Source organism: Pipistrellus kuhlii, unplaced genomic scaffold (genome assembly GCF_014108245.1).
Source record: "Pipistrellus kuhlii isolate mPipKuh1 unplaced genomic scaffold, mPipKuh1.p scaffold_m20_p_32, whole genome shotgun sequence".
Lineage (NCBI taxonomy): Eukaryota > Metazoa > Chordata > Mammalia > Chiroptera > Vespertilionidae > Pipistrellus > Pipistrellus kuhlii.
Window position 1 is genome coordinate 607,019 of NW_023425532.1, and position 15,749 is coordinate 622,767.

The window sequence follows — 15,749 nt, forward strand, 5'->3', positions numbered from 1 at the left end:
GGGGAGGGCTGGCCAGACTCCACCTGTGCATGAATTCATGCACCAAGCGTCTAGTCCTAGCTAATGAAAGAGCAATATGCAAATTGACTGTACCTCTGCTACACACACAAGCCATGCCCACCAGTCAATCAGGAGCATGTATGCAAATTAACCCAACCAAGCTGATAGTGGCCATGGAGAAAGCAGGAGGCTTGGGTTTCCCCAGCAATGGAAGAAGCCAACCTTTCAGCCTGCCCTGGCCTGCCTTGGTCTCTGTTTAAGGCCACAAAGCTTCAATTATAGAAGATAAATAAATCACAACAAAAATGGCAACAGCCACAGAGCTAGAGAGAGCAGGAGGCTTGAGTTGCCCCTAGTGATGGAGAAAGCCAAGTTTCCATAGCCCTGGCCTGCCTTGGCCTCTGTTTAAGGCTACAAAGTTTCAATTATAGAAGATAACTAAATCCCAACAAATATGGCTGCAGCCATGGAGCAAGCAGGAAGCTTGCCTCCACTCAAGGCTACAAAGTTTCAGTTATAGAAGAAAAGTAAATCCCAGATACCAGAGCCTCTGCTTGGGTCACTGGAGGACATAGCCAGCCTGCAAACCACCACAGGCCCCTCGCCCAGGCTGCCCCATGCCCCAAGGGAACCCCCACCCTGATCCAGGACATCCTTCAGGGCAAACCAGCCAGTCCCCACCCTTGCACCAGGCCTCTATCCTATCTAATCCTATCTAATAAAAGAATAATATGCAAATTGGCCATCACTCCAACACACAAGATGGCTGCCACAAGATGGCCAGCAGGGGAGGGCAGTTGGGAGGGACCAGATCTGCAAGGGAGGACAGTTGATGACAATCAAGCCTGCAGAGGAGGGCAGTTAGGGTTGACCAGGCCAGCAGAGGAGGGAAGCAGGGAGCAACCGGGCCTGCAGGGGAGGGCAGTTGGGGGGGGGGGGACCCAGGCCTACAGGGGAGGGCAGTTAGGAGGGACCTGGCCTGCAGGGGAGCAGTTAGGCATCAATCAGGCTGGCAGGGGAGTGGTTAGGGGGTGATCAGGCTGGCAAGCAGAAGCCGTTAAGGGCAATCAGGAAGGCAGATAGGCGAGCAGTTAGAAGCCAGCAGTCTTGGAGTGTGAGAGGGATGTCTGACTGCCCATTTAGGCCCAATCCTACTGGGATCAGGCCTAAACAGGCAGCCGGACAGTCCTCAAGGGTTCCCATATTGGAGAGGGTGCAGTCTGGGTTGAGGGACAACCCCCACCCCACCCCCCGCCTGGGGGCACAAATTTTGTGCACCGGGCCTCTAGTGATAATATAAGAAAGAAGGGCTCTAGATCTCATGATCTATGTCACATTGTGCTATCTGTCTCATCTTTCCAGATTCCTGTGCTCAGCAGTGGAAGATTTTGTGGTTGATATTGTAAAGGCCTGGAGGCAGATAAAACAGAACAATGCAACAATAGCGTCTGTGATTTTGAAAGTAAGTTTCCATTCCTTTTGTCTTGCACTCTGTGGAGCCAGGTACTTCTCACTAGAAATTGTAAAAGAAAAGCAGGGAGGAGCAACTCCCTGATGAGGAAAAGTCCACCTCATCAAATTCCATCTTTTACCAAATGAGGAGTGGCATTATTCATGCTTATATATGTATCATGTACCTATGTACCTAACTATATGTCAAGCATCTGCCCACATCTAGACACAAGTATACACCAAGCATGTATGCACACGGTTGTATACCAGAACATGCTTGAAAATATGTACAAAAATACATACTAGAAATATACCCACATTTGCCACTTTATTTTTTTTCACATTTGCCACTTTAAAAACAGCAACAATAGATAACAATTATAACAGTACTTACTCTGTGCCAGGAACTGTTAAGAACTTTTAATTTAATATCCTGATTGATGTCCTGGCTGAGGAGGCAGCCATTGAGAAGAGTGCAACAGTATGGGCAGATAGTAGCAAGGCAGATGGAAAGCCCTCACAATTGTCTTGTAATACAAAAGCACAAGGAGGTTAGGTAACTTGCCTCAAGTCTAAGGTGAGCAGATTTTCACATTGGTAAAGCGGGACACCATTGACGGGGGAAAGGGGGGTTTATATGGAGCAACAAAATATTTTTTTATGAAATAAATAAATTACTTACCTAAATTATCTGAATAGCTGACTTGTAATGACATCACTTGTTTAACTAGCTTACTAGCACGCAGTACGATGTGTATCGTCTGAGAGTTACAAAATGTTTTCTTCATTGCCAATCCCAAAAAATGCCATTGTTCATTAAGTCCAAACAATGGTGGTCAAATTCTAACAATTGATCAACAATGCAAACTTTGATAAGCAGTTCTCAATAATCAGTTCTCAAAAATTACTTGTTATTATTAAAGTTTAACATTATAAAATTAACAAAAATAATATAAAACTCATATCCTGGCTAAATAGCCACATGGCCGCTGAAAACTGGATATTCCCTTCCTGTTCTCCTGCCGTTCCCTAACTTGTCATGAATTCTTTCCAAAAATCGGGACTTTTTTAAAACACCATGGGATGCGGGACAAGTTGTTAAAAATCGGGACTGTCCCACCAAAAGCGGGGCGTCTGGTCACCTTACTCAAGTCACAAACTATTAAGTGATATAGCTGGGATTCAAGCCATAATTACTCAGCACTTTCCCAAACATACACACATACAAAGGCAGACACACCAGGCACCCATGCAGGGACATGTCCACATCCATAGGATCATGCTCAAAAAAAAAATACCAGTTCCGAAATATATACCTTTCCTCAAGTTGGCCATATCATTTTATAGTCCAACTAGATGCCCAGTGCATGAAATTTGTGCAGGGGGAGGGGGTCCCTAAGCATGGCCTGCACCCTCTCCAATTCAGGACCCCTTGGAGAGTGTCTGACTGCCAATTTAGGCCTGATCCAGTTGGACATCCTTCTCACAATCCAGGACCGCTGGCTCCTTAACTGCTCACCTGCCTGCCTGCCTGATCACTCCTAACCATCTCTGCCTGCCTGATTGCCCCTAACTCCTCTGCCTGCTTGCCTGATCACTCCTAACCACCTCTGCCTCGGCCTGCGCCACTGTGGCTTTGTCCAGAAGGACGTTTGGAAGACATCCAAACTATCTGGTCTAATTAGCATATCACCCTTTTATTAGTATAGATATGATATGAGAAAAACTTGGCAACATGCACTGGTTCCTGCAGCTATTCAGAAACAAATAATATCTGTTTGATCCCCAAACACTTTTCGGTTATTTCATCACATCTACCCAAGTATTTATTTTCCCAAATTTTCAACTCCCCACAGATAACTTTCTATGCTCATTGTTCCTAGCCAGCTACTACCCCTTCTCACCTCTTCCCATATCACCCCAGCACCTCATTCTGTTCTCTCAAGAACTGGTCCCTTATAATAATGTTCTGTCTCCTTTCCTCCCTATATAGAGCGACTTGATATATGACAAGCTCAGTGTCCTGATTGATGTCCTGGCTGAAGAGGCAGCCATTGAGAAGAGTGCAACAGTATGTGCAGAGAGTAATAAGGCAGATGGAAAGCCCTTCGACCCTCAAATAGACAACATAGCCAAGTACAAGTTGGAGCTGGCCACAAAGGCCAAGAATCTCCAGAAATCCTTGAAACTCGTTGTATTCCAAGTTGAACAAGGTAAGGGTCCCAGGGTTGTGGAGATTGAGGTAGGAAAAAAAGAAAGTTCCAGTGAATGGTTTACTGGTCTCCCTCTCTGTAGGTTTTCTTCTTGACTCCACTACCAAAACTTGACTAGATTCTGCATTCACATAGCATCCAAAATCAGTCCTCAGACTGCTGATTTGAAAAATGTCAGTCCTTATGATAAGCTGCCACTTTGGCCCTTCCTACCTCCGAGGCACTCAACTCTTGCTACTCATTTATTTTTAGAACTAACGCTCATTCTAAAAAATTACAGCTGTTCAAAGATCTGTCAGCTTCCACCCCCAGCCATGAATCTTTCTACCTATTCCTGTTTCCATTCAACCACCAAGCCTGTGACTATTTTAGAAAGAAAATAGTACTTATCTCTTCATGTCTTGCACAGTATCAATTAAGCACAAGGGCCCTGAGAGTGGTCCTGGGAGTTCTGAAATTGATCTCTATTTCCCAAACTCATGAGAAGTTGCAAACTTTCAACTCAGTATGGAAACTCTTTCAACTCCTTCAACTTCTTAACATTTTGGTTCCTACTTCTTCCTACAATGCTTCTTTGAAAAGCAGATCAGAAGATGGTATAAGACCAAGTGTATTCTACCTGAGCTATTGAAATTGAGCAGATGTCCATGTAAAAGTCCTTTGACTTTCAGCCGTGGTACCTTTTTCTGCCTTGGTATCTTTAAACAGAACCTCAGCCAAATTTCCAAGAAAGAAAGGAAATATCCCTTCTGCATTTTGAAAGAATCCATCAGTTTGCCTCTATTTCTGTAGTAGTTTCTAAGTATAATAGTAGTGATTGGATTACAACCAATCCTCAACCTACTTCATCAACACATAAGTCAGATTTTAGAAGTGCAGTTTGTGGATATGAGATAGGGAAAGCCATCCCTGTTAGGATAGAGATTGAACCTATGTGTTTTGGCATAGGCTGAGCACCTGAGCTATACACTATACTGGTGAAATGAAGGAGACTTCTCAAATATTCTGTGTATGGGTAAGAAACATGTAAGAATGGCATGTTCCTCGAAACTTACATTTGCAGAAAAAGTCATGTGAGTAAATGAATTAACAAAGAGCTAAGAATAGAGGTAGAAGAGCAGAGAGTTTCCCACGGTGTCCCACCCCCTTCCCACAGCTGGCCCTGAGCCTCTACTCACAATCACATTTACTGGGTGACAGATAAAAAGTGACTAGTAAAACAGATAAAGCTCGAGCATGGATATGAAGAGATGTGGGGGCTATACTGTAAGAAACCTGAGACCACAAAAGTATCATGGAGGAGGGGTGATGGTCCATATGAAAGTCTCTGTTGTCTAACCACACATTGGCATTAACTAAATAAAGGAAATTCTGGAAAAATGCCTGATAAATGTAACCAATCCTCCCCCACACACACACACTCTTTTTTATTTCACTTTCCTTTCCTTCCACTTTTTCTCTAGTTCTGGATGAACAAAGCCGAAAAACGATATCGGTTAAGAACTTTACTTCAACTTTTTCCCCGGAAGATGACTCAGAAGATATTAGCCAGACAAGCCCAAGACACCGTAAGGATATTTCTGTTCTTATTCTACCCTTTATCACTGTCTTCTAGTGGCAGAAAATAAAGATGTGTTTTCATGCATTTTCCTTTAGCCATAATTCTACTCTGCAGTATATTCCCGTTCCTCTTAGAAAACTCACACTATTAAGACCCAAACACCACATGACCTCACTCATTTGTGGATAATAAAGATCATTATAAACTGATGAACCAAAAGATAGATACAGAGACAGTAAAGCAACAAGCAGATTGTCAAATTTCAGTGGGGAGGGGAGGAGGATCTGGGGGAGATAATAGATTAACTGAAGGACTTGTATACATGCATATAAGTACAACCAATGGACATAAAGCTCTGGGGAGGGAGGGGATGTGTGGGAGGGAGGGAGGGGGAAAAATCAATAAAATATGTAAAAATAAATAAATTAATTAATTAAATTTAAAAAAATAATAAAAAATAAAATTTCTTTTGGGGAAAAAAAAAAAGACCCCATGCCAATGTCCACAAGTAATGACGCTATTAGGTCCTTTGAAAAGGCTGGCCTGATGAAATCCAAGATTTGAAGCTGTTTCACTGCTAGAAAGCAAGTAACTCAGCTTCCCTGTCCTCTCAGTGAAAGCCTGTCTATCTAAGATCTCCCTCTTTGGAAAGCAAACCCTGAATGTTATCTCCGAGAGTCATTGAGCTTGACCCTAGTTCCACAGACAAAATAGTGTGAAACACAAGTGATGACAGGGATTTCTTGTTTGCCTCTGACACCAAGGTGATGTCATTTGTCTCTAGGTTCTCGTTGTGGCATCTTGTCTGCTATACCTTCTCTCGAAAGTGAAGACCTAGATAACCTTAATTTGGAGCACTTACATTTTACACCTGAAACTATGTAAGTATTTAGCCTTATGAGCTTTTTGTGGCTTTCTTTTCTCTGATTAAGAGCATAGCCTAAGAATGCCCAGACTCAAATCTTTACTGTACTCTACTAGTTGTCCAACCTTATGCAACCTATATGAGCCTCAGTTTCCTTACATATAAAATGGAGGTAATTGTAGAACCTGTCACATAGATTTGTCATATTTATTGAGTTTATATATGCAAAGCACTTTCATTGAGCAGTGCTTGGCACCCATAGTTAAATGCTATATGTGTTGATATTTATTATTGTTATTAATATTATAAACAATAAATGTTAGCTGTTGTTCTTTCAAATGACTTGTTTTCCCACTGTTGCCTTTAACAGTAAACGACTGAAGGGACTAAAAGAATAAATGGGCATTTAAGGGGGTAGACAATAAATCTAAAGATGTTTGTCTCACTAACCCTACCAGTTTAGAATATTCCCAGCAGCCAAGTTCTGTCCTATTCACTCATTTTGAGTTACATTAAAAAGATCAGTTGAACATCAGTTAGAAAGACCTCAATTTCTGTACTGCGGTTGAGGGAAGCAAATCTCATGTGAGAGATGTAGGGTCAGTTAAGTAATGAATTTTTAAAATTATTTGTAATTTTAAATGGCTACACTGTACCCATTTTCAGTTTCCCAAATGAACACAGTAGCAATTATTGAAGGTTTTTTTGGTTTTTTTTTTGTAGCTTTCCATTTATTCCTATCTCTAGCTCCCACTCCCTTCTCTTCACCATTGGCTTAAGTTCATGGACTTACCTAATGAGTTTTGATCAGTGGTATACTAAAACCAGCTCTCTGGGTTGGGGAGAGAAAAGCCCTGATTTATTTCCTGAGATAAACCCTCCCACCATAATCTATTTCAAGCTACTGATACAATTCCATTAAATGTAGAGTTGAGAAGTGATAGCTGACATGAACTGGTAAAAACAAGCTTCAGCACACCACTGGTATTGATGTCAACACCTGAGAAGAATGCAGAATAAAAAAAAACTGCCTGACATATATCCTCTTTTATCAGTCTGTTCTCCAAATGTGTGGACACTTTGCTCTTTGGTGTGAACACACCACAAAGGAGTACAGATATATCTTTTTAAAAATAGTACAGGCTTTACTCTCATACATTTTTATTGTTTTTAAATATGATTTTATTTATTTTAGAGAGAAAGGAAAGGAAAAGTAGAGAGAGAAAAATTAATATGAGAAACATTGATTGGTTGCCTCCCATACGCACCCCAACTAGGAACCAACCCCACAACCTGGGTATGTAGCCTGACCCAGAATCAAACCAGCAGCCCCTTGGCGCAAGGGACGACACAACCAATTGAGCCATACCAGCCAGGGCTACTCTCATACATTTTTATGTGAAATACTCAAAAGTTCATTGTGGGAATAAACCAATGACTCTATTCCCCTTTATTATATGTGGGAAAATATTGGCCACTCATATCTGAGGACTTCCAAAGATTATTTCTTTATTATGAGCCCCAAATCCACTGAATCTTCCCAACTAGGTGGGTGCCCTCTTTTACAGCTAACAATGCTAGTTGTTAACACAATAGGAAATCTACTTGTGCTTCCCAAGAACATTAAGGCTTGTGTCCAATGTAGAGGAGGCCTTCCGTCAGTGCTTTTTTTATCATGCATATGAAGTCTGCTGCCAATTAATAATGACACTTCTTTTGTGCACCAATGTCTGTTCTCCTCTTCCCTTTGCCTAATTTCAGACGTTTCAAAGAAAAGTGCGTCATGAACAACTATTTTGGAATTGGACTAGATGCTAAAATTTCTCTGGAGTTCAACAACAGAAGAGATGAACACCCAGGACAATACAAGTAAGGAAAATAAACTCATCTTCTTACATGAAGACAGACAATAACCATATATACATAGTATATTGCTACATACCCTACCTCTCAGACACGCAACAAAAATAAGAGGTCCTTTGGAAATAAAACACATTAGTCCCAAGATTATCCTAATGGTACTGCTTGCCCAAATGTTAACTTAATCTGTGATGACTCTGCATTTGGCATCCTGAACTTTGGCTGCCTTCTTAATCTAGACATGTAAGTTATTGTGTAGACACAACTAACTGTGTTACTGTTATTTTAAACAGATTACATTGACTTGATTCAGCAAATTGCTTACCTTTGTTCTGTGAAAACTTAACCAGATCCTAGTAGTGGCTTTGGGTCTGTTTTTTTATTAACAAGGTTGCAAAGTATCAACTGACTAGTTATTTGTGTTACTAACCTGGTTTCCTTGGACCTATTGATTTTAGATTATCATTTCTATTCCATTTATCTATGTGTTTATTCTATACAAATACCACACTATCTTGTTAATTTGTAGCTTTAAAGTTAGTTTTGATATTGAAAGATGAAAGTCCTCCAACTTTGTTCTTTTTCAGAATTGTCGTAGTTGTTCTAGGTATTTAGCATTTATATATAATGAAACCATTTTTATAGATATAGAAACTAAAGTGCCCAAAGTACTTGTGATTTAAAACAGAATACAAGTAATTTTATACTAGCCTTTTTACATTTCAAAGCTCATGCCTGTGGTGATTTATTTCTGTGGCTTTACTTTAAAAACAAAAACTCATTGACACAGACAGTATGGTAGTTACTGGAGGAAGAAGAGGTGGGGTAGGGCATTAAAGGGTAAAGGGGGTCAAATATATGGTGAAGGAAGATTTGATTTTGAGTGGTGGGTACATAGTGCAATATGCAGATGATGTATCATAGAGTTGTACACTTGCATATAATCTTATTAACCAATATCACTCCAATACATTTAATTTAAAAAGAATTGAAGGTCAGATAAAGAGCTTCACAGACAAGGAAAAGATAAAGAAGTTCATTACCACCAAACCAGTATTACATGAACTATTAAAGGGTATTCTTGAGTAATTCTATATGATAAAAGGCTAATATGCAAATCGACCAAACAGCAGAACATCTGGTAGCTATGATGCACACTGACCACCGGGGACAGAGGCTAAACACAGGAGCTGCCCCCTGGTGGTCAGTGCACTCCCACAGGGGGAGCACCACTCAGCCAGAAGTTGGGCTCATGGCTGGCAAGTGCAGCAGCAGTGATGGAAACCTCTCCCGCCTCCATGGAGATAAGGATGTCTGACTAATGGACATCCTCCAAGGACTCCCAGACTGGGAGAGGACACAGGCCAGGCTGAGGAACCCCACAAGTGCATGAATTTCATGCACTGGGCCTCTAGTAATCCTCATATATAAAAACCCAGGGTCCATAACATCCAAAACAACCAAAGGCTCGATTGACCAAAGTCAGTGCTGTGTTGCTGAGGAGACCCAGCACTGATAGTGACCACTTCAGGCACCCTCACCCAGCACTGACTGTCAAGGAGGCTATGAATCAAGTGTGAAGAGAGGCCTGGACAGAGAAGCAGGGTCAATCCATAGCCTTCGTGGCAGCTGCTGATCAGCACTCTCCTCTCTCTTTCACTCCAGGCCTGGCTAGCAGCCATTCCTCTCTTTCTCTCAGGCCTCTGCTAGGGCTGCTGATCAGCCCCACCTCTCTGATCAGGCCCGTTGAAAGGCCCAGAGATGTGGACTGGCATAGAAACCAACTAATCAGAATCAAATTTGGGTGAAGTGCCAGGAGCTAATGGCTGCCTAGGAGGCAGAGCTTTTGATGCTGACTGGCATAGAAACCAACCAATCAAAACCTAACCTGGGTGAACTGTAAAGGCAGAGCCTAAGGTAGGGGCTGAGGAGGGGTTTTAAAGGTAACAGCTATTTGGTGTAAGGTTTAAGAAGGTGGTTCAACTTTTTAATGACCAGTTTGGCAGTATAGTGCATATGATTGGCTATCAGTCCAGATATAGGGATTATGTGTTTTTGTCTGCCAAGAGAATCTCCTCTTGCTAAAAAAGCTCCCTCCCTAATTACCATATTTTCCGGCATATAAGACGACCCCCTAATTTTACAGTTAAAACATAGGTTTAGGCCTATATTCGCTGTATAAGACTACCCCCCACTTCAAAGAAAAGACTTACTTTGCCGCCAAGATCTGCAGGTAATTTTTGTGCAATTTTGGTCTTTTGCCCCCGATTTTTGGTTGACTTCTTTTCATTTCAAAAGTAGTCTTATACGCCGGAAAATACGGTAAGCAATACTATATTATATAATCTATCTGTACTACTAAAAGGGTGATATGCTAATTAGACTGGGTCAACCAGCCATCTTTCGGACATCTGACTTCCTTCTGGACAAAGCCATAGTGGCGGGGGCTGAGTCAGAGACTGTTAGGGACAATCAGGCCTACAGGGGAGGGTAGTTGGGGGCACAATCAGGCCAGCAGGGAGAACAGTTGGGGTAACCAGGCCAGGCATGTAGGGCAGTTGGGGGCCAGATCAGACTGGCAGGGGAGGACCACTGGGAGCGAGATCAGGCTAGCAGGGAAGGGCAATTGGGGGCAACCAGGCCAGCAGGGGAGGGAAGTTGGGGCAAGATCAGGCTGGCAGAGAAGGCCTTTGGGGATGAGATCAGGCCAGCAGGGGAGGGCAGATAGGGGCAATCAGGCAGGCAGGCAGAGAGATTAGGGGCAATCAGGCAGGCAGGCAGAGGAGTTAGGGGCAATCAGGCAGGCAGGCAGGTGAGAAGTTAGGAGCCAGCAATCCTCGATTGGAGAGGGTGCAAGCTGGGCTGAGGGAACTGCCCACCCTCATGCATGAATTTCATGCACTGGACCACTAGAAATAATAATAATATAATAATAATAATAATAACAATAAGAAGAAGAAGAGATAAAAATATGAACAATAAAATGGCAATAAATACATAACTATCAACAATTGAATCTAAAAATCAAAATAAATGAACAAAGAACCTAAAGAACAAAATGAACCAATTAATAAAATAGAATCAGAGGCATAAAAACATGGAACAGAGTGACAAATCTCAGAGGGATGGGGAGTGGGAAGAGATTAATCAAAGAACATATGTATTATGCATTACTTATGTACACAGACAATAGGGTAGTTAGTGAATGCCTGGGGTGGGGTGGGAACTAGGTGGAAGAAGGCAATGGGAGATTGAGGAAGGGGAACATCTATAATACTCCCAATAAATAGTTTTAAATAAATCAAATAAAAGGATAAATAAAAACTCATAGCAAACTCTAGCCAACCTTTCTAGTGATTGTAAAGCTCTCTGCTTGTTTTGATTAGAGATCCTACAATCAGCAGGATCCTGTCCTTTCTACCTTCACCCAAAGTTTCTTGATATATTTGCCTGTCCTATCTTCTCTCCACTGGATCTTCCTCTATAATCTACATAGTAAACTTAAGACAAACTATATAGCACTAAATTAGATGATTAAGCCGAAACCGGTTTGGCTCAGTGGTAGAGCGTCGGTCTGCGGACTGAAAGGTCCCAGGTTCGATTCCGGTCAAGGGCATGTACATTGGTTGCGGGCACATCCCCGGTGGGGAGTTTGCAGGAGGCGGCTGGTCAATGTTTCTCTCTCATCGACATTTCTGGCTATCTCTCTCCCTTCTTCTCTGTAAAAAATCAATAAAATATATTTTAAAGAAAAGATAGGAATGGTTTTAAAAAATTAGATGATTAATATACAGATCTCAGAAAACTCCCTCCACTTTGCCAGAAAAAAAAGTGATTCAAAGAAAAAGTCATATGTTTCAAATGAAATTGATTCCATGAAGCTGAAATCTTGAGCTCCTAGAATGGTACTTGACAAGGTAGCTAGTGTCTACAGCCAGCTATACTCAAAGCTTTTTATAAGCATTACTTGCTGAATATTGGTTGTCTCTTCCAAGTCTGAACCAATATCAGAAGCAAGGAAAATGGCAACCTTATGTACCGATAAGATGCTAAAGCATTCAACAGGGCCAGGAACCCATTTCAGCAGATGTTTGAGTGGAGATACCAGTTATACCATCTTAGCATATCCTCTTGTGTTTAGTTACCATTCAATATGACTCCTCTCTATATGAAGGCACTTGAGGTATAAAATGGTGTCCCATCTTGCTTTTCCTCATCCATTGACCTTTATATTATTCACCCTGTGGCTACCTTTCTCTACTTTATCTCCCTACAGTAGCCGCCTTAAGAACAAGATGTGGTATGGTCTTTTGGGAAGCAAAGAACTTTTGCAGCGCTCTTACAGGAACCTCGAAGAACGAGTGCACCTGGAGGTTAGTAGAAAAGAGGGTAGTCTTTCCTGAACATAGAAAAAAGAAAGAAATCTCATGACTTTGGGAATCAACTTTCTCCTATATTCTTGCTTCTCTCTGAGCTTTACCTCTGATCCTCAGAGCTCATGGGAGGAAGGCAGAAGATAGATTTCCATTTTATGGTTGAGAAAATGATAGCATGAAGAGCAGATGTCTTCCCCTATCTCTATAATGTTCCTTCACGTTTCTATCTTTCAGTGTGACGGAAAAGCTATCTCTTTGCCAAACCTGCAAGGCATTGTAGTGCTCAACATTCCCAGCTATGCTGGAGGCATCAACTTCTGGGGAAGCAGCACAGCAACCACTGTAAGTATAAAATAAGGGACAGGGAGGAAGAAATGTCTGGCCCCTCTAAGATATCTCAGAAAGGAGAGTTGGACTCACTGGGGTAGAAAGAAAGTGGACAATGTGGGAAGAAGAAGTCAGCTGGGAACCTTTATTGATAGCAGCTATATAAGCAGTATTTTAATTAGCATTTCAGAACAAAAAATAAAAATAGAAAAAGAATCAACCAAAGACCCCAGGATCAGATCAATTCTTAGGTGTCACCTGGACTTTGAATTTTTCATTCCTTAGGCATGACAGATCCTAATAAGGTTACCTAAGCCATGCTCTTTTCTCCAGAGAGATCTGTCAATAAAATCTCCTGAGAAACTGGAAATGACCATTTTCTCTAAGCTCACTCAAGAAGGTCATGAGGCCAATAAGATTGGCCTTGGGCATTTATGGTGCTAGATTAGACAGAGAGGGAACCAGCGCAGAGCAGTGATCTCAAAAGGAACTAAGAATTATCATCGCGGTGTCCTTTTCCCAGGTGGGCTCCTGACCTCATCTTTCCCTTTTTAATATATAGTCACTCCACTCTTCATGAGCTAGAAAAATTCTCACTAGGAGCCTTCAAAGCATACCTGTTCTGTGATAGACAATGTATGGTTTATCAAGTGGATATGTGACACAATTCTTCCTCCCCAGGAATATGAGGTACCTGCAATAGATGATGGAAAGCTGGAGATAGTGGCAATCTTTGGTTCTGTACAGATGGCGATGTCCCGTATCATCAATCTGCATCATCATCGCATTGCCCAGGTAGGTAGGGGCTGGGTTGGCACAAGAAAGGGACTGAACTCTGTAGCTACACTCCAGGATATGGAGTTGTCCCAGAAATTAATTGGGAATAACTGTCAGGGTAGAGTGTTGAGGTTATCTGGTGGACAGCAAGGTACTGGCTAAGGTTGGAGACAAAGGTGGTAGGGACTGAAGGAGCAAAAAACCCATAGATAGCAGGTATTTCATCCATGAAATAATCTGATTTACATCCTTGCCAGTCCTGCTGCAGATACACATTATGGCCATGACTGTGGTATTATCAGATTGCTCTACAGTAGTTGCCTCATTTTTTCTGCCCTATTCTCCTTCTTCTTTCCTGGCAGTGTCGTGAGGTGATGATAACCATTGATGGTGAAGAAGGTATCCCAGTGCAGGTGGATGGGGAGGCCTGGGTTCAGAGGCCAGGCCTTATCAAGATTAGATACAAGAACACTGCCCAGATGCTGACAAGAGATCGGGTAAGAAAGGAAAGGCTTGTCTTGGGCTCCTGCATTGTCTCATATACAACTCTTGCTGAGTACTGAATACTTCCAGTCAAGCAGAATTCCTCCAAGGGATGCATGTTTGCTACTTTTATAATAAGTCACTTTGGTTACTTGCTAGAAATGTGCACCCTGGGCCTAATGAATCAGAATGGGGATGGGTAGTTTCTGGGAACTTGAGTTTTTAAACAACGCCTTCCCCAAGACATTCTGATATATACTGACATTTTCAAACCTCTAAGAGAGTGAGACAAGGAGCTTCCCTCCTATGGCTTTGGACAAAGCTGTCCTCTCTCCACTGCACATAGAGCTAAGACTGGGTAGTTCAAGAGAAATCTGTTCTTTCAACAAGAGATTCCAAGCACTGAACATCTGATCATTAATGACTCCTCTCTAGCCTACATTGTGGTGGACAGTTTAAATATATTATCTCAGATAGGTCCCCCCAACAATTTGATAACATAGATACACTTATTTCCATTTTACAGGTGAAGAAAATGAGGACCAAAGAGGTTAAATAAGTTGCTAAAGGTCATACAACCAGTAAATGATAGAAGGATGATTCAAAATTAAATCAGATATCTCTGGTTCTAAAGTCTATCACAACATATTACTTAGATTTGGCAAAGCAGGGAACATGAAAGATGCTCCGCTATCGTACTGATAATAGTGCAACCATATAAGAGTATCTGGAAGGCAGATGTCTATCTGATTGAAACATATTGTCCCAAGATTCACGATAGTAACAACGACAGCAAAAACTAAAAGTGCCTAGTACAAAAGAGACATTGAATAAAATGATGGATATTTGTATAGGTGTGTAATTGGGTATATAGGGGGTGAAGGCACTCTTTTCCCTTTCTGCACGATACCCACAAATTTCAGACTCACATACAGATCTGTCACATGCCCTCTTAGCTACAGAAATCATTAGGATCTGCCACTGTCTTCATCTCCAGGACTTTGAGAACTCAATGAAAATGTGGGAGAGCAAGCATACTGAAATTCAAGCTGCCTCTCAACCCCAATTGGACTCCCAGGGATCTCAAGATAGCCTCTCTGATGAGGAGTATGCCCAGATGCAGCAGTTAGCTCGGCTTGCTGAAAACCTCATCAGCGGGTAAGTGAAACTAGCCTAGACACAGGGCTGAAAATCCTAAAAAGGGATATAGGAAAAAGCTGATTTGTATCTATTGGCTACTGGGGAGCTTGTTCTCAGAAGTTTTACCCAGAGCTCTGAAGTTTGACAGAGACCCTGACAATCCAAATAGGAAATGGTCTTTGTACTCAGCAATAAGCCAACTTGGACCGCTCCCATTAGACCCAGGGATGAACTTTTTTTAAAAAATATATATATATTTTTTAATTTAATTAATTAATTAATTTATTTTTTACATATTTTATTGATTTTTTCCCCTCCCTCCCTCCCACACATCCCCTCCCTCCCCAAAGCTTTATGTCCATTGGTTGTACTTATATGCATGTATACAAGTCCTTCAGTTGATCTATTATTGATTTTTCACAGTAAGGAAGGCAGAGAGCCAGAGAGCCAGAAACATCAATGAGAGAGAAACATCGATCAGCTGCCTCCCGCACACCCCCCACTGGGGATGTTCCCTCAACCGAGATATATGCCCTTGACCGGAATAGAACCTGGGACCCTTCAGTCCGCAGGTCGACCCTCTATCCACTGAGCCAAACCAGTTTTGGTCAGAGATGAACTTTTATTTCCTCCTGTTTTCCCAGACCCAAATAGGAATAAGAATGTTCATCCTTTCCCTTAAATATCAGCAGGGC

At 41.8% G+C, this 15,749-nt stretch overlaps 1 protein-coding gene across 1 annotated transcript in view; it reads left to right on the forward strand.

Moving 5' to 3' along the window:
* The window catches only part of DGKK (diacylglycerol kinase kappa), a 140,231-nt gene that overhangs the window by 110,531 nt on the left and 13,951 nt on the right, over nt 1-15,749 (forward strand). Inside the window, exons 14-23 of the mRNA XM_036460448.2 lie at nt 1,363-1,462; nt 3,446-3,665; nt 5,129-5,233; nt 6,011-6,107; nt 7,853-7,960; nt 12,228-12,324; nt 12,562-12,669; nt 13,336-13,449; nt 13,794-13,928; nt 14,912-15,072. Coding sequence (XP_036316341.1) covers nt 1,363-1,462; nt 3,446-3,665; nt 5,129-5,233; nt 6,011-6,107; nt 7,853-7,960; nt 12,228-12,324; nt 12,562-12,669; nt 13,336-13,449; nt 13,794-13,928; nt 14,912-15,072 — 1,245 coding nt within the window. The remainder of the gene's footprint in view (nt 1-1,362; nt 1,463-3,445; nt 3,666-5,128; nt 5,234-6,010; nt 6,108-7,852; nt 7,961-12,227; nt 12,325-12,561; nt 12,670-13,335; nt 13,450-13,793; nt 13,929-14,911; nt 15,073-15,749) is intronic.